The 25,480-nt window shown below is 35.0% G+C and overlaps 1 protein-coding gene and 1 long non-coding RNA gene across 2 annotated transcripts in view; one reads left to right on the top strand and one right to left on the bottom strand.

The window, feature by feature from the left end:
• LOC121368571 (short stature homeobox protein 2-like) overlaps positions 1-3,702 on the bottom strand; it is a 56,330-nt gene extending 52,628 nt beyond the window's left edge. Inside the window, exon 1 of the mRNA XM_041493312.1 lies at positions 3,459-3,702. Coding sequence (XP_041349246.1) covers positions 3,459-3,702 — 244 coding nt within the window. The remainder of the gene's footprint in view (positions 1-3,458) is intronic.
• Positions 3,703-11,845: 8,143 nt separating this feature from the next.
• Positions 11,846-12,951, top strand: LOC121385707. The gene is made up of 3 exons (XR_005959574.1): positions 11,846-11,905; positions 12,318-12,375; positions 12,898-12,951. It is a non-coding gene; the product is annotated as an uncharacterized LOC121385707 (long non-coding RNA).
• Positions 12,952-25,480: the final 12,529 nt, after the last annotated feature.

Below are 25,480 nucleotides of genomic sequence, written 5' to 3'. Positions count from 1 at the left end.
AAACACTAAACTTACACACACACTAAACTAACACACATATGTCTTTCCAAAATAGATCCCCAGGCGTAATAATCAAGGATGGAACCAAAAGAATAGATATCCCAGCACTAAAAATACATCGGCTATTGGGTGTCAAACTATGGTAAATACAAAACATCAAGTGATGAACCACATCAATATAAAAATTCAACAATTAAATCAAAACAGTGTAAAGAATTGTACAAAAAATACATGTACGTATGTACGTACGTACGTACGTACATACGTACATGCATGTATGTATGTATATATATTTTTTATTTGTTTTTCATAATAAAATAAAATAAAATTATAACTTATCACCAGTTTGTGTGAACTTAAAAATAAATGATATTTCTATATTCCCATATAACTCGGGACATAAACTGATACACATCTGTATCAGTTATATTCAATTTTATATCGGTCATGATTAACAAGATATTACTTGACATAGAGAATAATAATTTAAAACACCATACAATGTACAATGTATAATGTTTATTACTACATACAATGTATTATAAAATTTCAAATGTTATATTATCGTTTACTATACCCCTTCATATAGTATCCCAAAAGGAACGTTTTTAAAAATATAAGAAACCGTGTGTGTGTGTGTGTGTGTGTGTGTGTGTGTGTGTGTGTGTGTGTGTGTGTGTGTGTGTGTGTGTGTGTGTGTGTGTGTGTGTGTGTGTGTGTGTGTGTGTGTGTGTGTGTGTGTGTGTGTGTGTGTGTACATGTATATCTATATTATGTTATAATATATATTATTCTTCAAACCCGTCCTGCCGGCCACCTGTAATCAGCGGTCACCTGCCTTAAGCGGTCATCTTTTTGCCCTTCCCCCAACGATTTAAAATGCACCTGTAATAAGCGGTCACTTGTCTAACGCGGCCAGCGGCCACCTAAATCGGATCCAAAATCGCTAAAATACCCATATTAAGCGGACACATTCAATGTTTACAATTATATAGTTACTATTATATAGAAGGAATATTTTAACAGCGATAAGGTGCAGCAAATAACCGATCTTTACACCTTCAGGATAACTATATAGTACCTATTCAGTCCCAACATCTCTACTGTGTATCAGTTAAGAAAGTATGACTCTGGAATGCATCTAATTGCCTCTGGGCAGGCTACGATGTAGAGTCACTTACTATGGCAATACACGGCATGAAGTAGGAATTAAATAATTAAATGGAAAAAGAAAACAAATTTGTTAACGGTTAACGGTTAATTTAATACATTTCATTTGCATTATTTCTGAAGGAGACGACATGTCAAAAGTTGATTTATAGTCAACTGTGAAGCACACATCCGTAGATTAGCAGTAGAGACGGTAAAACAAGAATCTAAGTACAAATGTTTTAAAGACAATATATGTGGCAACCTGCAATCAATGGCCACCTGTCTTAAGTGGCCAATTTGATCTACTCCCTTGTGTGACTGCTTAAGACAGGTTTGACTATATATATATATATATATATATATATATATATATATATATATATATATATATATATATATATATATTATTATGTTATAATATATATTATTATTATTCAACTCCACTTGTAAATATAAATATGTATTTCTTTACACTATGATAAAAGAAAACAAGCGTACAGTATATATGTATTTAAAAACAATTTTAAGAAATAATATCGTTTTACATGTTTCAGTTATTCATCTTCAGAAAGGAACTGCTCTTTATGCAGTTATTTAGCAGTTCCTTTCTGATTGAAACATGTAAAAGGATATTGTATGTATGTATGTATGTATGTATGTATATATTATATACTCAACAATATATAACCATTTTATTGAACACACATTTCATATATTACGAATGTTTTATTTTATTTTCATTTACATTTTTATTTTACTGCCATTGTGAGGCAGAAATGATTATCATCGAATATTGTTTTAAATATACAATAGATATAGATATAGATATAGATATAGATATAGATATAGATATAGATATATATATATATATATATATATATATATATATATATATAGATATATATAGATATTATGTTCACCGTATGTAACTATATTAATGTTTAGATGTACCTATTCTTTATTGGTTTTCATAGAATATTGTTTTAAATATACAATATTTATATACATTATGTTATGTACACCGTATGTAACTATAATATTCTTTATTGGTTTTCATGGAATATGTTTCACCTTTCAGTTTGTACAAACCGTTAGATACGTTAATTTTGATAGATTATCAAATGTATAATAGTGTATCATTTCATATTATTTGAATGCATATTTAAAAACATACGCTTTTAAACACAAACTTATTCAACAGCTTTACAGTTTCATTCAGCTTTATCACAATAAAAACAACAACTTTATTTAATATTTATTTTGTTAATTTTCAATTAAAAGGTAGCATACTTTTTATTTACAGTTTTATGTAATATAATTTTATTGTTTGAGGTTTTATATATAAACAACAGATGATATTGAAATATTTTCATAAAAGGAAAAACAAATAAAATAAATCGTCTGCATTCCTTTAGGTAACTCATCTTTATTAATATATATATAACACTCAATTTTGAAATATAATAATCAACTAAAAATATTACTTGCCCTGTGTGCTGTGGTATCGTTAAACGTTCATTCATTCATTTACCATAGTTTGACACCAAATAGCCGTTGTATTTTTCGTGCTGGGGTGTCGTTAAACATTCATTCATTTTGATAGTGTAAGGCGTTCACAAAATACACACTAACTAGAAAGCCCCAAAATACTCTGGATTAATATTTCTTTAAATGTATAGTTTTATTACCCGAATCAATCTTTAAATATATTATGTTCTAACAAAGAATCGTCGTAATGGGCGCTGCTTCAGTTCTGAGATGTAAAGAACGTGAGAACTAACTTTGACAGTGCCAGACAATGCAGTAACATTTTAAAATGTTCAATTTATTATTGCTCTTTATCACTTTATTAGGCATAATTGTGTTATCGTTTTTTTGTGTTTTCTTTCTTTTCTTTAAAAACAAATATATATAAATATACATATATATATATATATATATAATAATAATAATAATAATAATACTTAAAATATATCCTACCAGTAAAAATCACCCAAACTCAGTTTATTTAGCCATAAATGTGTTGTCTGTTTTATTCTGGGTTTTCCTCTATATTTTCTCTGTTTTCCGTTTTTAACATACTATAAAATAATAAAATGTTAAAATTGTGGTTCAAGCAAATGTATAAGATTATAACGTTTATGCTTTATGATGTAAATGAAACTCCAATATTTGATCCACAGCCTCTAATATTCAACCATTTACTCCAACCCATCCCTTTCCCATAAGTCTTTATGTTGACATCATATAGAAGACATCCTCCCAATCCTTTTTTTTTTTAAACAAATAAACTGATTTTTTTTTACCTGAATTTGAGGCATTTGAATTCAGTCCGTTTTGTTCATGAAGAGAAATTTTCGTGTCAACGTCATCATCGTCATCGTCGCTGCATCGTTCGACGTCACTTCCTAAGCACGTGACGTTGATTTTCACGTCTACTTCAGCGTTTGAAGGAGAAGACGCCTCATGTAACAATGACTGTGTGTCTTTCTTCACACTGTCTTTACATTCTTCAAATGATTTGGACACAAACTGGGCTAATCCCTCCATCTCGGACAACGGTCACTTCGTATTCCTATCTTTCGTTACAGCAAATGTATGTAATATCCGAACGCAGCTGTTATTCTTTTATTTTATCTCTCTGGCCCAAGTGTCGCAGTATGTCACATACATACGTAACAGCCACTGTTTAAAACGTTTGCTAAGGCTTCGTAAACTCAGCTATGCTGGCTCTTGTTCAATTTCCATAAATAAAGTAACTTTTCAATATTGGATATTACGTAACTGCGCGTAGATAAGTCAGATATCAGTTAAATTCCAATATTACATATGTTTATATATCTATCAGTCAGTATATAACAGTAAACCTCAAAAAAGAAAAGATTGAAACTTTTGGCACAGCAACTGTTAAAAAAGTCGTCTGTCAAAAGCACGAGGCAGGGCGTGCACTGCGCGCGACAGTCGTAACAATCAGCAAAAGACCATTTAACAGGCAGGCTCGCGGCGCTCAATTTCATCCATTGCCATCGACATCATACTGTAATTAATTTAATAAACTAGATTTGCTGACTCGCTAATTATCTTCTTAAACGTTTACTGTAGAACCAATAACTCGTGTGATTGGTTCCTGGCATCGTAGCGCTGACGTTAGGTGGCGCTTTCATTGGTCACGTGCCGCGGAATGAATTGCTTTACTGGAAACCGAATGGTCAATGTCATACACTTGGCGGCAAACAGGCGGTCACTATTACGAATATTTAAAGTTTCGTAGTAAAAGGAAAAGTAAATGGGGAGGGGGAAATAAAATAAAAAAATCCGCCAAATAAACAAGCGGTAGAATATCATCCAATCGTGTTCACACGGATAGAGTGGGTGAATGTGAAAAGCCATGTTGTTAGCATGGGTTTGATCGTCTTTAAGGATTACGCTCCTGTCTTGGACACATTTCTCAAAAAACTCGCAAAATGTGGTCCGTCAAGACAGACATGCTTGCATGTTCAGTGGAAACATGCATATTATGTCAAATGGTTGGTTGGTTGATATATATATATATATATATTACACACACACGTGTATATTGGGTGGCGCCAAAAACACACACCGATAACCTCTACTGAATATGGAATTGGTTAAAATGTATTGGGACTGTAATGTTAATATTTCACACTCATTACTACATGGATATTCGCCAAATTCAGTTAACATTATAGGCCCATATGTCAAATTTTGTTTTAAATAAAAACAAATTCAGAAGAAAAAAAATATGTTGTAGTATTCTCTATTTTTTTCCAGGAATAATAAAACAAAATGTTTTTTTGCCTCAAAGCATCTATAACAACCTGTAAAATAGAGAATTAGTACAATTAGTACAATTAGTACAATCAAACGTAGTTCTTGTATCTCAATGTTGCATAATAGCTTCCCGCTACAATTATTTATTAACTTTTCTAATGTAAGCATTACCCCTTACACTATATGCTCATAAACAATTTACAAGTAAGTAATTTAATTTTCTAGAGGGAACAAATATTTTATAACACGACCGATGGAATTCGGCGTGTTCAGGTGAGGCGAAAACTAGGTAACATTATACCTGGAAAATCCTGCCGACACTGAAACCAACTCTTTTCACAATTTCGATATCCGCGAGTTCCCCGACGAGCAGTGCAGGAGGGATGAAAGATCCTGTTACAGATCTCTTGTGGCAGTGCAGGAGAGATAATATCTTAGGGTAATGGCAGTCCTCCTACGGGCAGTGCAGTAGGGATTAAGCATCCTGTTACGGATCTCACAGGGAGCGGCGGTCCTCTTATGGACGAGCACGTGGTAGTGGATCATGGAAGCAATCACGACTTTGGGGAGTGGCGGTCTTCTTATGGACGAGAACGTGATAGTGGATCATGGAAGCAATCACGACTTTGCCTAAAATCCTTTCGACTCTGCCTTGTGCAGAAATACGATGTTGATATGGGAATACAGTTTTGTCGTTCATACTGCTTATGCAAATATTTTATAGTGGGGTTGATTAATATGTATCTATTTATTACAAATAAATGTCAAAATAGCGAACTATTGCACTTGTAAGTTTATAATTTTGATATAGTACCTTTAGACAAGTTCTGTCAGTTTCTTATCACAAGTGTACCACTCCACACTTCATCATGAAAATAGGCATTTCCACAGTTTAAATATTTATTTTGGTAATCTCAAATATTTTGCTTTCGTTAATACATCCTTAAAAATTAAGCAAAGGAAAGAAAGTGTATGAATATAAAATAAATAACTGAAGAATCTGGAAAATAATTGGAAAACATTTCAGAAAAAAAAAACCCGGAACATTTTATATTACATTTACTCATTGTAACATCACTATATAAATGACTTTAATTACTTTAATATTTTGTATTTAAAATTTAGCATGTTTGCTTTACGGAATGACACATACCGGTACTTTTACATTCTACGGATGTGTTCATTTTCTCTAGGAGACTAGTTTGAAAATTAATGAATCTCCAGAAATGTCTTAAAGCAACACACTAGCTTTTAAACACTACACTATTAGAGACGTTTTTCATAATTGAAACCAGATATTACTCAGATTGTATTTAATTGTTTAGATTATCCATTATCCAATAATTTTGTACGTAGGAAAAAATATATACATGTATTACGAATTAAAGTAAAACCTGAGTGCTACAAACATTAGTATATGACCGCAAACATATTCGATATACAAACGCTGGTATTCTAAACAATGTTTGATATCCAATAGGTAATGAATAATAAAATATTGTGTTCTAGTGGTGTCATTAAACGAAACAAACTAAGTTTTATCTTTGATGGATGCAGACATTATGAATATTTGTTCAGGGAATTGTTGAAGAATGTCGCCACGACTGTGCATACAGAAAGGTCTGACAAAAGAGTTCCTTTTGTCGAACATTTCGTCTTTTCTGTATTTTACCCATATTGCGCGCTCTAGTGGTGTCGTTAAACAAAACAAACTTCCATTTCCCATATTGCAGTCACCATCTTGAATATTTTTATTTTAAAACTACATGTATATTGAGAGAAAGAAATAAGGAAACACTTGGTATTGTAGACCAAATTTCAGTCAATATTAGGGTCGTGATGTCTGCATAAAATACAAAGATATAATATGGGATTGAATATCAGTGATGTGACTTTTAATGATGATACCAATAAACAAATATTTGAGCATGTTCACAAATATATTACATAGACACAACGATTTGATTAAGAAAACTTTATCTCGTGGTGCGGAATCATTTATTTATTTGTTGTTACTTTTTACTAATATATATGTGTGTGTGTATGTGTGTGTGTGTGTGTGTGTGTGTGTATGTATATATATATATATATATATATATATTGACATATATATATATATCACAGAATTTGATGTTTGCAAATTAGATGTAAATTAATAGAGGTCACGGCACTAGGTTTATTGACATTTAAGCAAACGTACTAGGGTAACACTCCATAATTGACGTATAGCCATCAAATAAACACATTTCAATAGCAATTTTACACTGAAAGCTGTCCAGCATTCACAAAACAAAAAACGTTAAGCACTTGTTTATTTTGATGTAAGGACATCCAAAATGACGTCATTCGAGTTTGACGTCATTTCCATTCAAAAAGACACCGCACCAAATATTCTAAAGTCATTTGAATATCTAGTTATAGCGGACTGGAATTAAAGTTGCGTGTACAGTTTATAAAAACACGTTGTATTAAGCTTGAGATTGTATGATAAAGCATGTTTTTCGGTATCGTCAATATCATATATTAGGAATAAAAATAATGTATTTTCGCCAGAGGCTCGCATAATACAATTTTTATTCCTAATATATGATATTGACGATACCGAAAAACACTCTGGTATTACCCCCCTCCACCCGAACCTCTCTCTCTCTCTCTCTCTCTCTCTCTCTCTCTCTCCTCTCTCTCTCTCTCTCTCTCTCTCTCTTATATATATATATATATATATATATATATATATATACATTGTGCATGTAAACAAGTCGAAAACCTTGTATATGGATTGATGTCCATTTAAAACTTAATATGGGTTTCAGCGTTATCCATTATAGTAAGTTATATGTAAATTTGTAGTCCTTGTTATACATAATTAGTCAAGAGATTATATTTCAACAGTGGACCAACTGTCAAATGGAATGTTTAATGTCATTATCATACAGATATAGATATATATGTGTGTGTGTGTGTGTGTGTGTGTGTGTGTGTGTGTGTATGTATGTGTGTGTTACTTTCATTCAGTGAAATAATGTAAAAGAAAATGAAAAAGTGAATGAATGAATGAGTGAATGGATAAATGTTTAACGACATCCCAGCACGAAAAATACATCGGCTATTGGGTGTCAAACTATGGTAAATGCAAAAATAAAGTAAAAGGAAATGTGTTTTTGTAATTTAGTCATGTGCGTATTGAAACATTCTTTCTAAATTGTCTTATACCACGACACGGTTTTGTCGTTTAAATATTACTGTCGCATATAGGACAACGTCTGCTTTAATCTTTTGACATTCACTCTGTCCAGTTGTGCTAGACCCTCTTAGTTTCCCACTTGGGATGTCGCTCAATCAGTTTTAATCCGATTGCGCGAAGACGGCGACATTTCTGCGTGAACTGTTTGGATAATGTGGAATATCACTTCAAGTAAACAACATTTCGAGTAACACGGCAATCACAAGTTCCTTCAATGAAGCCAATTCAAGCGACCCGTGATCTGGAAATTGCATCAATATTGATGCCACTACTTACAACCGACTTCGCATCCACTGCCTCGTAATACGATAATGTCGGAACATTTTCACCTGCAATCTCAATTTTCGGGGCTAAGTAACTTAGTCAAGCAAACTATTAAAAGTAATGAATCGTTTGCACGTCTCCAGTGGAAGGAAGGCGACAAGTTTACACCATTATTGCTCAACTTTGACAGGAACGAGGCTAAGGATCGGACTCTTTGGAATAAGAGGCGACAAAAGCATAAGAGGCGCTGCTTACTGCGCAAGTGCGATAATTACGACGATTAAGGGGCGATTGGTTCGTTCCGGCGAATAAAGACAACATCGGTTATCCACGCCACTGGAGACGTTTTTAAATTGAAATAAAGACTGCGAATATGAATCGCTCCTTTTTTCGGCGGCGAAGACACAAATTAATATCGTTTACGATGTTCAGAGAAACAAACATGGCGGACAATAGAGTGAGCCTGAGAAAGCAATCAGGCGAGTTGCGTGGGGTCGCGGCACTTGATGTCCCAGCGGCGCGTCATGACAGATGAACAGTTAATAATCACTTTAAGATAGCTACAATTTTCTGCTCTGTGTAACAACTGGTGACCATTTCATGCATACAACTCGGCTTAATGGTAGAGTTGAACATCGTGTCACCACATTTCTTAATCGTCATATTTATTGTTATCATTTGTCAGACTGACGCTGTAATTTAACTCCCAGATTGGTGTCCTTCGTTCGTATTTTATATTAAGATATACGATAAGATAACAGCAATAATACATTGTACCCGAGAGGATGGAGAAAAAATGGATCAGCTGCAAAACCTTTCCATTTTGATTATTTTTAATAATCCCTAAAATAACCTAAAGTCTTTATTATTAAATAGCTAATTTGGTCGGCTATAAATCTTTATTATATGTTTTCCCCAGTGCTTTCAAATTGATTGTACAACGACAATATAAAAGATATAATTAACATATACATGTACTTTTAAAAAACTGTATCTGAAAGCAAACATATAATACCGATGGGACTAAGAAACATTGAAAATTGGAAAGCTATTATAAAGAAAATACATGTATCAGAAAACCCCCCAACTTTTATCCAGAACAAATAAAGGTTGTGTTGTATTTTATAACATTCTTTCTTCACAGTCGTACCAACAGCGCAAACGCACTGGTCCACAATTTTGCAAAATATAACTCTCTTGTATTGCAAAATGTAAATACGTAGCAAGTATCCATAAGAGATGTTCAGTATAAAATTCTTCATAGAATAACGGCCACAAACAGCTTTCTATATACAATTGTTATTATCCTATTTACTTTTTCTAAACTGGACGAAGAAACCATAGATCATTTACTCGTAAAATGTCAATATGTAAATGGCAGAATTTGGAAACAAAGAGGATTTTTAACACTATAGTATTCCGCGTATAAGCTATCTGACGTAAGACTGGTATGTACAGGGTTCGTATCCCGGTACCGGCTCCCACCCAGAGTGAGTTTAACAATTCATTGGGTAGGTGTAAGTCCACTACACTGACTTCTCTCTCACTAACCACTAACAACTAACCTTCTGTCCTGGACAGATACTACAGATAGCTGAGGTGTGGGTGTGTGCCCAGAACAGCGTGTTTGTACCTTAATTGGTTATTAACACGAAAATAAGCCGAAATGACTGAATGAATAAGACGGAAACCGTACTTATACATGGAAATGTATGGTCATTAACTATGGAGCAAAAATCACACTGATGTGTCTCTCGGTAAATACACTGTAGATACAGAATGTGTAACAACTCTCAAGTTTATTAAACCCCGCCACCAGAACGCGTCGTGGTTAAGCCATCGGACATAGGTTGGTAGGTATAGGATTCGCAGCCCGGTACCGGCTTCCACCCAGAGCGAGTTTTAACTAACTCAATGGGTAGGTGTAAGACCACTACACCCTCTTCTCTCTCACTAACCAATTAACAACTAACCCACTGTCCTGGACAGCCAGCCATGTAGCTGAGGTGTATGTGCCCAGGACAGCGTGCATGAACCTTAATTGGATATAAGTACGAAAATAATCTGAAATGAAAATAAACCCCACAGGCACCGCACCCACAACTACATATTTCAAGGCGCTTTTTTGGTTGCGATACAATTCAGGTAGTGCTTAATTAATTTCCATGTGCATAGTTATATTACTGAGAAACGTATTAAAAAATTAAATTAGCAAGGAATAAATGAATGAATGAATGAATGAATGTTTAACGACACCCAACATGAAAAATACATCGAACATGTAAAAAAAGAAAATCCTCCCCCATTAGAATAGCATAACCACTATGAATGTATCCTATTATAAAAAAAAAAAATCAGTTTCAAAAGCTATTAATTTTATATAGTTGATCGCTATTCCTGATAATTAAATAAGTTAGTGACACCACCGAGGGTTTTTTCCCCAGTGTCAGAACTGTATAAATCAACAATGCATATTAATAGCCTTACACTGATCTTAAACATGATATTAACCATATATATTTTAACTTGGCAAGATGATTGGATCAGTGCGGTTGCGACCAAGCTTCATTGTGTCAAGAAAGTCCTAGGAGAGTGGTAGTCCTCCTATAAGCGGTGCAGGAAAAGTTAAAATGAATGAATAAATTAATGAATAAATTAATCAATTAATGTTTAATGACACCTCAGCACGAGACAAATTAAAAAGTCTTGTGAGGAGTTTAATAATCTTGATCCGTCGCGGAAAGATATATTTGGTAGACGAAATGTGATACAATCGTTTTGGTTCCGCCTTGAAATTATTTTGAAATGTTCACGAGATGTCGAGTTTTATTCAACATTTTAATATACCTGTATTTACCTGTGATATTTATATTTTTGCACAGCTCTTTACACTGTTTAAATTTAATTAAATTTAATTTTATAATTTTTATATTGATGTTAATCATCAATTCATTATATATTTGCTATAGTTTGTTACCCAGTAGTCTTTTGTGCTGAGGTGTTGTTATACATTCATTCATTCATTCATTCATTTGTTCTTCTTGATTTTTTTTTTAAATAATGTATTGTTATACACAATATATGTTATTGTTTGTAATATATTTGCATACGTATATAGAGGATTCGTCACGAGTATGTTTTAATATGGAACATATCAACCAAGTCTTATGTTAATTGGTATTTGTCGACGCTCTGCCAAGACAAATACTGATTAATTATGTGGCAGATGATGTTTTAATATTGTGTAAATATGTAATTTGTTATTTTAATATTTCGCAGGTATTTGTCAGATATTGTTGTCTGCCAAATAGTATTTATTCTATTAGTTTTCTCAGTCAGGTACCCTTTATCTGACTGGCTAATAGCACTGCATGCTTTTCACGTGCACACACTACATGAACAGCAGACATGTTTGACGGGTTTTGACAGGCGACAGATCAGAATACATTATAGGTACAAATTAATTTCTTTCTTTTAGTTAAACATTATTAATAATATATATAAATATATTGCTCACATACTAGCGAATTAATGCAGATAAATGATTACATTGTTTTGATAATAATATAACTAATTGTGCAAGTTCTAGGAGTTCTACGACTAAGTATAACAAACTACTAAATGTTTTAAATTTATTCTAAAAAGGAATCATATAAATATATTATATCAATAACACTTAATTCTTCAGCGTAAAGATATGTTTGTATTTTAAACATCAACTTATTTTAATATTTCCACTATCATAATTGTACGAAGATATGCGTGTATGATTTATGAGTGTATGCTGTGCCAATGTTTTATTTTGTTGCAGGTTCGTAAGCATCTGTAGTTTATGATGCTTAATAGTTTATAATTTATTCCCCAGGTTTTCACACACTCTTGTTGACCACCGGCATTGTTTACGCTCGTGTACCACATACAGGGTATGACATAGTTAGTAATCAAGCAGTTATTTCAATTAATTATTAATCTTAAACCTCATTATAACATAATTGTAATATTTAATATAGTAAAGTATTTTTTTATTCTGACAACATTCCACAGTAATTTATTTTAAGTCAATTAGGTTAATGTATTCACTAAATCTCAACCATTTGTTATTCTTGTAATTACCTCCCCTTGGAATTGATTATCCCGATATCTATCATATACATGTAGGTGTGGACCTAAAGGTTATTCAGGTTTAGTTTAATCAAACAGATTGTTTGATTAGGAAGATATTATATTTTAGTAGATGTTACTTATAACCGTGACATTAATGGGATACGAATTGAAATGTTAATATATATTTTTTTTAATATTGATGACCTGTGATGGACATATTTTTATGATGTTGTGATTGACATGTATGATCGAACTATTTTTATGACGATGATTTTTATGACGCATACATGTATTTATTTATAATGAACGCCTGTTATATATTGTATATTTTATTCTTGCAGGGCGTTGTTTGCAATGACATAATGAACTTTATGAAGTAAATCATTTCAAAACGTGACGTGTTGTTTTCGTCCTTTGAACCCTGTTACAAATGCCCCAGCAACATACCAACGTTTGATGGAAACTTGTCTGGATGAACTGCATCTCAATATTTGCATGATTTACATTGATGACTTGATTGTATTTTCAAAGTCTTATGAAGAGCACGTCCAGAGATTGGAGACAGTATTTCAACGACTTCGCGACTGTGGGTTAAAGCTTGCTCCAAAGAAATGCAATCTATTCAAACATCGAGTGAAGTATGTTGGGTACATTGTTTCTGCAGATGGCATAGAAGCAGATCCAGAGAAGGTGGATAAGATCAAGCAGTGGCCTACTCCGAAAACCCCGGAAGAAGTTAGAAAATGTCTTGGATTTGCAGGATATTACAGGAAATTTGTATCAAACTTTTCCAAGATTGCGAAGCCATTAAATGAACTTATGCCAAATACCGCTTCTAAAAAGACAAGAAGACAGGCTTCTGACGCAGTGCAGTGGAAATGGGAGAAGGAACAAGAAGATGCTTTTGAAGAATTAAAAAGTAGACTTTCTTCTCCACCCATATTGGGATATGCAGCTTACAACAAACCTTTTGAGCTCCACACGGATGCATCTGCTCAAGGTTTGGGAGCTGTATTATACCAGGAACAAGATGGACTTTTAAGAGTCATTGCCTATGCCAGTAGAGGAGTGAGCCGTTCTGAAAAGAATTACTCAGCTCACAAGCTGGAATTTTTATGTCTGAAATGGTCAATTTCTGAAAAAATTCCATGATTATTTATATGGTCATGATTTTATTGTGGTGACTGACAACAATCCGTTGACATATGTATTGACTTCTGCTCGTCTTGATGCCACTGGACATCGTTGGTTGGCTTCATTGGCGAATTATAATTTCAGTATCCGATACAGACCAGGCAAGGCTAATGCCGATGCTGACACACTGTCAAGGTTACCAGAAGACACAGATGTTTCACAAGAAATGGAAAGTTTGTCAAACGATTCCATTCAAGCAATTTGTAAGTCAACTTGTGTTTCCAATTTGGCTGAAAGTTTGTGTTTGTCCATTGATGTTAGTGAATTTGATGATACCGATATTACAGAGGACAAATGTGTAGAGAATGCTCGTGAATGGAGACGTTCTCAAAACAAGGATCCAGCACTTGCCACAGTCATCGGACATTTGAGGAATGGAACCAGACCTGACAGGTTGCAGTATACTGGAAATCAGGAGATGATCGGATTTCTGAAGACCTTTCAACAGCTTCAACTTAAGCGTGGTGTTTTGTACCGAATCACTAAAGTGGATGGTGAGACACACGAACAGCTGGTCCTTCCAGACAGATGCCGATTGGTGGCTTTGAGCAGCTTGCATGATAATGTTGGACACCCAGGCAGAGATAGAACATTATCACTCATTAAAGAACGATTTTTCTGGCCGGGAATGACAAAAGATGTTGAGGAACATGTTCATAACTGTGTGCCTTGTTTACGCAGAAAGACACCTACAACAAGTAGAGCACCTTTAGTCAGTATAGAAACTTCACATCCGCTTGAACTTGTCTGTATGGATTTCTTGACATTGGAACCATCGAAAGGAGGGCAACAGTATATCTTAGTAGTTACCGACCATTTCACCAGGTATGCGCAGGCATGTCCCACCAAAAACATGACTGCAAAGACTACAGCAGAGACGTTTTTCAATAACTTTGTAATTCACTATGGAATTCCAAAACGTATTCATTCCGACCAAGGAGCTAATTTCACGGGAAAACTGATGCAAGAGCTGTGTGCCATATTGAAGATTGACAAATCCAGAACCACACCCTATCACCCAATGGGTAACGGCATGTGCGAACGCTTCAACCGGACACTCTGCAACATGCTCGGAACTTTAGATTCGAACAGCAAGAAGAATTGGAGAGTACATGTAGGTCTTTTAGTTCATGCATATAATTGCACACGTCATGAAACTACAGGTTATTCTCCATTTTCATTGATGTTTGGACGTCAACCGCGTTTACCTGTGGATATGGCTTTTGGATTGGACATGGAGACAAAGAAATCCAAATCTGTAGCAGCCTACAACAAATAATTACGAGAACATCTAACACATGCTTATGATTTAGCCTCCGCTGCAGTCAAGAAGTCTCAAACAAGACAAAAACTGTATTATGATCAGAAAGCAAGAGCTGCAGTGTTGGAACCAGGAGATAGATTGCTAGTGAAGATTGTTGCGTTTGATGGTAAGCACAAACTATCAGACAAGTGGGAAGAAGATGTGTACATCGTTCAGAAACAACCAAATCCATCCATACCAGTTTTCATCGTTGGCAAGGAAAATGGAGATGGTCGCAAGAGAACGCTACATAGGAATTTACTACTTCCCATAGGATCCATTGCTCCACAGGAACCTTTGGTACCAGTCCCTAAACCAAGGAGGAATCGGACGTTAACATCTTCAGTAAAAGATAGCACCGAGGTGAAAACTACTACCGTAGTTGACAGTGACCAAGAAGTTGAGTCTGGGGATGACGATTTAGTTATCTCCGCCTACCCATCTGATACTTCAGTTTTAGCTGATATTGCAGCTGATGGGCCATCTGAGGTAGAAGCAGTACAGGATGACCAGAGAGGACATGAGTGCTGATGATGAGGTTCTAGGAGATGTAGAGGTACCCGAAGATGCTGCTGTATCGGAGACATCAGAAAATGACGTTTCCAGTGAGCAGGAATCGGACGAACCCCCAACTCAACTGGTGTATGTTGATCCCGACCCAAGTAATGAAGAAAACGACATTGTTTCTGAAGATAACAGAGTTACTCCACCTATGCCCCAACCTCGGCGGTCGAGCCGACGACGCACAGAGCCTACGTGGATGACTGGAGGAGATTGTCTTTTCAGCAGTGTCACAACCTGACTGGTATGTACGTGCCAATTACCTCAGATCTCTTCAAGCTGAGGGGGTGTTTACAACACCGTCAGATGTTGGCCATGCTATTTTAAGTTTGGTCAGCGGTAGTGTTAAATGACGAGGACGTCATTTCACGGTGGGGGGAAGTGTGTGGCAGATGATGTTTTAATATTGTGTAAATATGTAATTTGTTATTTTAATATTTCGCAGGTATTTGTCAGATATTGTTGTCTGCCAAATAGTATTTATTCTATTAGTGTTCTCAGTCAGGTACCCTTTATCTGATTGGCTAATAGCACTGCATGCTTTTCACGTGCACACACTACATGAACAGCAGACATGTTTGACGGGTTTTGACAGGCGACAGATCAGAATACATTATAGGTACAAATTAATTTCTTTCTTTTAGTTAAACATTATTAATAATATATATAAATATATTGCTCACATACTAGCGAATTAATGCAGATAAATGATTACATTATTTTGATAATAATATAACTAATTGTGCAAGTTCTCGGAGTTCTACGACTAAGTATAACAAACTACTAAATGTTTTAAATTATTTCTAAAAAGGAATCATATAAATATATTATATCAATAACACTTAATTCTTCAGCGTAAAGATATGTTTGTATTTTAAACATCAACTTATTTTAATATTTCCACTCATAATTGTACGAAGATATGCGTGTATGATTTATGAGTGTATGCTGTGCCAATGTTTTATTTTGTTGCAGGTTCGTAAGCATCTGTAGTTTATGATGCTTTAATAGTTTATAATTTATTCCCCAGGTTTTCACACACTCTTGTTGACCACCGGCATTGTTTACGCTCGTGTACCATATACAGGGTATGACATAGTTAGTTAGTAATCAAGCAGTTATTTCAATTAATTATTAATCTTAAACCTCATTATAACATAATTGTAATATTTAATATAGTAAAGTATTTTTTTATTCTGACAACATTCCACAGTAATTTATTTTAAGTCAATTAGGTTAATGTTTTCACTAAATCTCAACCATTTGTTATTCTTGTAATTACCTCCCCTTGGAATTGATTATCCCGATATCTATCATATACATGTATATGTGGACCAAAAGGTTATTCAGGTTTAGTTTAATCAAACAGATTGTTTGATTAGGAAGATATTATATTTTAGTAGATGTTACTTATAACCGTGACATTAATGGGATACGAATTGAAATGTTAATATATATTTTTTTAATATTGATGACCTGTGATGGACATATTTTTATGATGTTGTGATTGACATGTATGATCGAACTATTTTTATGACGATGATTTTTATGACGCATACATGTAATTATTTATAATGAACGCCTGTTATATATTGTATATTTTATTCTTGCAGGGCGTTGTTTGCAATGACATAATGAACGTTATGAAGTAAATCATTTCAAAACGTCGTGACGTGTTGTTTTCGTCCTTTGAACCCTGTTACAATTAGACGAGGTTGATATTTTACATATTAAAAAACACGAGTAGTGAATTCTAAAATAACATTTTAATTCAATATTTAGTAAATCACAGTAATAAAGTCGCCGCTACAAATATACCCACAATTAGAGAATATGGGACTAAAGGCGGTATGAAAACTAATACTGATGTTATTTATATATGTAGACATATTTACTCGTATCGTCATTATAGTTATTCCTTATATTAAACTGCTGGATGGTACAAATATGTGTTAAAAGTAAATATATATTTAACTCCGACAGTTCACAAGAATGTAGCTGATAATTTTCCATGCTTGTAGAAATTGTTTTAATATGACTAAAGTTGATTCTAAATTTGTTTTATAAAACAATTGTGTGTGTGTGTGTGTGTGTGTGTGTGTGTGTGTGTGTGTGTGTGTGTGTGTGTGTGTGTGTGTGTGTGTGTGTGTGTGTGTGTGTGTGTGTGTGTGTGTGTGTGTGTGTGTGTGTGTGTTTATATAAGAATTGTTTCTCATTTTTTAGGAATTTATCGATGTATAAAAGTCACAAATGGTATAAAATGGCGTGGCGTAGCGAAGCGATTTTATACTACATTTGTGACTTTTATACATCGATAAATTCCTAAAAAATGAGAAACAATTCTTATAATTACAAACAGTACAAGAAGAGTACCTTACACTCAAAAATAATTTCTTTCGTTCTTACCGTCAACCATGTTCTGTAAATAAGCGTAGGAATACATGTATACATGTATTGGAGAATATGGGGTAAACAAAGTGAACATTTTGTTTCATGCACAAATAACGGGTAAAACTAAAAGCACCCGCAGTTCGCCAAGACTGCACGAATCAGACTGGGCATGCTTCTGAACAAACGTCTAATAGCATTTTGGGGGATCCTGCTGCAGCGCGGAACCTAAGGCCCAATACACACCGAAATCGGGTCTGGCGAGTGTGGCGGCAAAGTCTGGTGTATTTTGACGTCTGGGTCTGTAACTATTACTTGTTTTCAATATATATATATATATATATATAAGGGCGGATCTAAGGGGGTGCCAAGGGCCCGCCACCCCCTAAATTTTGCAACAGTTATATATATATATATATATATATATATAATTCTTAAAATCAATGATAACTGTACACCATTACCCGAGAAAACATGTTTTGCTGTTTGTGATGTGATAGCTTTGTTTCCTAATGTTGACAACAAAATGGGAGTAAATGGAAAAAACATGTCCATACTTATCTAAACCCTAAGAACAAAGTAATATTCCCAAGAAAAACTATCATTTCTGCAGACAGACGCCGACGGAACCTGGCCGAAATGTACAAACCAACCGTTCCCAAACGTTTTATTCAGCATGACCCGTTACAAAAAAATTGGTATTTTAAATGTTGTGCAAAGAGATGTGACACGTGTGCACATTCTGTAGAAACTACTTCACTGCAGGCTCCTTGGGATAAAAGAATATGGAAGATTAGGAAACATCTTTCCTGTAAAACCCCAAATGTTATCTATCTCATACGTTGCACTATCCACCCTGATACCAGCTGGTACATTGGCTCCACAAAGAACCTAAAAGCACCATAAATCAGACTGTAATCTCAAGAAAACAACAAAATGTACCGTATCCCAACACGTGAATACTGTTACCCATCCGAAATATCCTAACCTAACTTTTCTACATATCTGCGCTATTGACTCAGTTGACAATGAAACACTTCTACTTAAAAAAGAGACATTCTGGATGTGTAATTTGGGAACAATTTTCAAGGGACTTAATTCCAGAAAAGATTTCAATTCCTCTCGCACTTACGAAAAGTAATTTGGACTGAAACAGAATACATGCATAAACTGTTTGTTTTAAAGTGATTTTTATTATCATTACAGTTTTACCCCCCCCCCCCACCTCTTTCATTCATTTAATTAGCTTTATTTTATTTTATTTATTTATATTATTTATTTTGTTCTGATTTATTCACTCATTCATTCATTTATACTTAATTAATTCACTCATACTAAGTATTCACCCACCCACCCCACCCCCTTTTGTATCACTATTATTTTATCTTTGTTAGTTTTACAAGACCTTTAATCTCTTACTAGCAGTTTACTCTGCAGTTTTTACTTGAGTTGTACTCACTCCTACATTCTCAGCTTCTTAGCTTGTTTTAAGAGTGGTTGTTTACCTCGCATTGGGTTTATTTCACTTATTCAATCCATGTTTTCATGCAGGATGGTTTGACTTCTTTTAGTTTAGTTTTAAAGTAAGTTTTTTTTTGTTTTAAAATTATTTTATTAAATTTTAATAAATGTATTATTATTAGCTGAGCTAGCTCAGTAATTATTTTCATCTAAAGTTACGTTATAGTTAGGCCTAATATTAGTAAGATTTTTTTTTTTACACATAGTCAAATAACCTTTCGTCTTTATTACTTGTAAATTATCCGGGTAATTCCTTTTATGTATTCAGATTGTTTTTGCTATTGGTTTATCCATTTATGCATTTATTCGTTCATTATTATTTTGTTCATTATTTTGTTCTTTGTTTTATTTACCCTTAATTATTATTTTATTCCCCCTTCCCACACTTCGTTTTAAATAAGTCATAGTGCTACCATACTTTTAATCTTTGACCAGTAGTTTGTTCTGCAGCTTTTATCTTACGTTACTTTATTTGTAGGTCCTCTTCTTATACAGACTTAAGTATATTATTTATTATTTTAGTTACAGCTTTAACTCTGTTTTTGATAGTGGTTTTATGTGCGTACTTTTATTTTTGTGTACAGATTTCCCTGATGAAGCCTGAATAGGCGAACATTTGAATTAAAGGAGGCTTCTGACTTTTTCTTTATATAACATATATATATATATTCCATGCTTGTAGAAATTGTTTTAATATGACTAAAGTTGATTCTAAATTGTTTTATAAAACAATTATATGCATAAAGGTGTGTGTGTATATATATATATATATATATATATATATATATATATTATATATATATATATATATATATATATATATATATATATATACTGCGTTCGTATTTAACCAAATATTTTCTCCTTAATCGATAAACACCAACAATCTTACTTTTAATATAATAATTATACTTTCTTGTTATTTAATCAAACACAATTAAAATGTGGCTCGCACAGGATGTCAGTCTGGCAGTATGAAAATATAGCGCATGTTCTATGACGTCTGTTGTCAGATCTGTAGCTAGCACAGACGCAGTGTGTTTTGTCACATTCAATTCAAGGCGTTTCATTTTCAATTGGTACCAAACTTCCCATATCCAGACCCAGCTTCGGTGTGTTTTGGACCTAACTCTGTTAACCTGGTGAGATGAGAGTTGAGGCTCACCGTGATGGTAGTTTTGGCCCGTGTGCCTCCCGTGAGCCTCTCGTGAGCCTCTCGTGAACAATATGTAGCTGGGTCCTGACAAATACGGTGGAGCCACTCCACACCAAAGCTGACCCACCTTTAAATCGGTCATGTGGACGAACTTTGACGTCGGCATACCATTCACCATCACGTCTCCAAACATGGTCACGTCGATCATAGACTTAGTATCCTTGCTCGAAGCCTATTTATGACGTTACAACATTGGGGTCTGACAGCTAAGTGTCTAGTTGTCAAAGGTGGCACGATGTTCAAGTTGACCACTATGCAATCAGTTCCGAATCGTCCGACCAGTGACTCGGACTCTAGCTATAGCATGCAGGTGCTTTGCGATTTGATTCACTGACTGGTTCCGGTTTCATAAAGTGTATGTCCTTATAAGGCGACCCTGAATCGGGGTCGAGGCCCTTGATCGTTCTTAACCGGCCTCGGTCGTGTAGTGGTTAAGCCATCGTACATAAGGCTGGTAGGTACAGGGTTCGCAGCCCAACACAGAGCGAGTTTTAACGACTCATTGGGTAGGTGTAAGACCACTACACCCTCCTCTTTCTCTCTCTCTCTAACCACTAACAACTAACCCACTGTCCTGGACAGACAGCCCAGATAGCTGAGGTCTGTGCCTAGCACAGCGTGCTTGATCCTTAATTGAATATAAGCACGAAAATAAGTTGAAATGGTCGTTCTGAACGCGGACGGGCATTAACATTTCGGGTTCGTCGGTATCGAGCCCACAATTACTGACTGTGACACATTAAAGTATACGGGTCATATTTCGGGGTCGAAGCGAATTTGCTTTTTGTTTTTTCAATATATTATTTGGGCTAGTATTATAACTCCTCTGGCCTAGTATTAAAACACCTCTAAAACGTTCATTTGCAAAGTACCGACCTTCGCCCCCCCCCCCCCCCCCCCCTTCCCACTGCACAATTTCCTGCACACGCTCATGATCCTGTACTTATTTTGAACAGTATATATCATTGAGATGCTACTTAACGTACAGAAAACTGTCTGTTTTTTCAAAATAAAGTGCACTTCCTTACTTCTTTGATAACTATATTCCTCTCAACAGTTCAAATATTTCCTACTAATGTTCTTCAACCATGAATTGGTCTTAAAGAGACGTCAATTAAAATTGAAATCTCAAGATGTTGGAAGAACAAAACGTAATAGAAGTAGGGAAGTACATTTCATCTTGGAAAAAGGATTGAAAGATGTGTACTTCACCCTGGAAAATAGTAGTTTGTTTTGTTTAACGACACACTAGAGCACATTGATTTATTAATTATCTGCTATTGGATATCAAACATTTGGTCATTTCGATCATCCTGGGAAAAGGACTACGGGCTGTGGTAGAAGACAATAGTTGGCCAATCGACAATAATTCAGTACGTACAGAAGATACTGACTAGCTTTTTAATGGTATATCATTTTTGTAACATTCCGTTTTGCATTATGCATCATTTTAAAAATAAGATATATATTATAGTGAAATCTGAACATCAACAGACAGCATAAATTGCCAATTTTATAACGTGAGATTTGTTTTTTAATGAATCACCAGAAACAGCGAGCTGACCAAACAACAAATAAAGTCATTATATGTATACGTTAAACACTCGATATTCTGGGCACTTTGGAATTCGGGGGCGGGGTATATACACCACTATGAAAGGCATATAGAAGGGGCGGTAAAATATCTGTACATACTTTATGGAGGGATGGGGTGGTGGTGACAATAAGTCCATGTCACACCCACATACCCCATGCACTTTTTTCCACTCCCACATTCTATATTGGTCAGTTAAAACGACTCATCTATAGATGATACCTCGAAAAAAAAATCTTCATTATCGGAAGCAAATTAAAGTGACTGCATTTACTTCTTAGTTAGGTTTAAAGTTTGTTTTGTTTAACGACACCTCTAGAGCGCATCGATTAATTAATCATTGATAATTCTGACTCGTAGTCATCAGAGGAAACCCGCTACATTTTTTGTTTCTGATTCAGCAAGGGATCTTTTATATGCACTTTCCCATAGACAGAAAAACACATACCACGGCCTTTGTCCAGTTGTGGTGCACTGGTTGGAACGAGAAAACCCCCCAATCAGCTGAAGGGATCCACCGAGGTGATTCGATTCTGCGACGCAAGCACCTCAAGCGAGCACTCAACCGACTGAGCTAAATCCCGCCCCTCTTAGTTAGGTATATAGGCGGTGCAGGAGGGATGAAACATAACGCACCAATTCCAAACCTATACGTAGCTCCCTTATTTCATTTTTAGAACGACCGTTCAAAAATGCGCCTAATTTCCTTCCTTTAAAAATGCGCACTCATTCCCTTTGGCATATTTTTGGCCATCATCCAAATTTCAAATTCCATAGCACCACCATACCCTGCTACCGATCAAACGGGCGGCTGGCGCTCCCTTGCGTCAGTCAGCGCAGGCGGTCCTCTCTCCTACCTCCCCCACCTTCCCTGTCATGGATAGGGGAGCCGACCGAGGCGGCACCCGTGCCCATGATAGGCGTGTGCTACAACAACTTGCTCTGAATGTACACGTTAAACCATGTCCTGTTCCTGTTCCTGATAAAAAACACACATCCAGTTATGGATTTCCTAGGGAGTGGCAGTCCTCCCAAGGACAAACACTTGATAGTGGATTATGGAAGCAATCACGACTTTGTCCAACGTCTTTCGACTCTTGTCTGTGCTGTTACGATATTGACCAGGGAATATGGGTTTGTCGTTTAGATTTTATACTTGTGGAACTAGTTTGCCTCAAACATACCTCTTCGGATATTTGCAAATTGCCCCTACATTGACATCTTTTCAGAATTAACTGTTCAGTGTCGGGAAATAACTTCTTTTTTTCAATACGACAGCGTTTTCCTTGGGGTGTTTGTTGCAGGGACATTCGAGTTTTAGCACGAGATGAATATCACTATATCTATATTCAATATATTTCTGGTCGTCAGTGTTTTAACCGGCCTCGGTCCTGTAGTGGTTAAGCCATCGTACACAAGGCTGGTAGGTACAGGGTTCGCAGCCGGGTACCGGCTCCCACCCATATCGAGCTTTAACGACTCAATGGGTAGGTGCAAGACCACTACACCCTCTTCTCTCACTAACAACTAACCCACTGTCCTGGAAAGACAGACCAGATAGCTGAAGTGTGTGCCCATGACAGCGTGCTTGAAACGTAATTGGCTATAAGCACGGAAATAAGTTGAAATGAATGAATAACAGTCCATTCTGGATTTTACCTCTCAATAATTTTATACATACAAAAAATTAATTAGGAAATCAAATTAATTCGAACTGTTATAAACATTAGGATGATATAAATTATACCCCCCCCCCCCCCCCCCCCCAGAAAATTTACTTGACCATACACTTTTAAAAAGAAATTTGAATAAAATTTATCTTTATTAACATTTATTTAATAATACTGCGGTGCAAACATACCTGACAAAGCGTTCCTCCGAAAACTCCCACAAAAACAAAACGAGTCGGAATGCCGTTAAATTCTTACACTTACACTCAATGACACTACATTGTGTCATCATTATTTAACTTCGTATTCAATTAGTTTTAGATATTTTATCGTAATTGCACTTCGTATCCTTAGGTACAGTTGTTAAATTACATTTTTTTTATTTTTCAAATACGATCAGATGCATTGGTAATAATCAAATTTAAATTACGAAGAAACGATACAAACGGGGATAATTTAATCATGCACTTTTACAAAAAAGTAAATACGATTTCTATATTTTCACTGTAGCTAAAATACAGTAAAAATATGACTTTTTCACCGGATATGACTTTTATGGTTTCCGTAGATCTATATATTTCATTGCTATGTATATATTAAAGATTAGAAAGGAACAGTTTACAATGACTCTTGACTATCCCTTTAAGGATCAGCAGAACTTTATTCATGGATAATCGGTTATCTAGTTAAAAATTTATGTGAACCGACTTTCGGTTAGCTCAGGTTAGAAAACTGTTCCTTGCAAAGGACAAATTATTACTATCATAACTATGTGTCACAAGTACCAAAATGTTCGAGATCAAATAGCCGAGGATTAATTAATGTGCTCTAATGGTGTCGTCAACCAAAATACGTTTCGTTGAAGGTTCCATACACCAGGTCAATTCCGATTGTCGATAATGTTCATGTTTATTAATAAAACCGATACAAGCAGTGTTTCAACACACCCAGGCAGGGCACCAATAAATAGTGGGACACCTTACATTTAATCTACCTGCAAAAATAAAAATAATAATAATAATAATAAAAAATAGGGGATCACATACTATTTAAGAGATTTGATAAATGTTTTATTAGCAATGTTTATTACTACTGAAATAGTAGTTCTCATTTGAAGGTACCCTGCACTACAATTTAATTAAAATTAGCTCCACTGGTTAATTACTGGACCAGTAGAGCGAATTTTAATCAGATTGCCTGCACTAGTTTCAACCTCTTGTATATATTGCATAACTATACATTTTAGAACACCATGCATTATTTTTGATTACACATGGTTGTTAACACATGTACGTGTTTTAACAACTTCAAGACATACGACTGGCTGCTACTAGGTGATGACCAGGTCACCAATCCTTGGTTTTTTAAAATTGTAGGTGAGTGGAAAATCGCACACCTCAATATGCTAAGGCGAGTGAAAAATCAATCTCCAAAATAAATAAAATAGGCAGCGTAGCTCCGATTGGATTTTAACTGG

The sequence above is a fragment of the Gigantopelta aegis genome, chromosome 1, assembly GCF_016097555.1.
Source record: "Gigantopelta aegis isolate Gae_Host chromosome 1, Gae_host_genome, whole genome shotgun sequence".
Taxonomy (NCBI): Eukaryota; Metazoa; Mollusca; class Gastropoda; order Neomphalida; family Peltospiridae; genus Gigantopelta; species Gigantopelta aegis.
The sequence above is the reverse complement of the archived record's forward strand: the minus strand, read 5'-3'. Positions and strand labels throughout refer to the sequence as shown.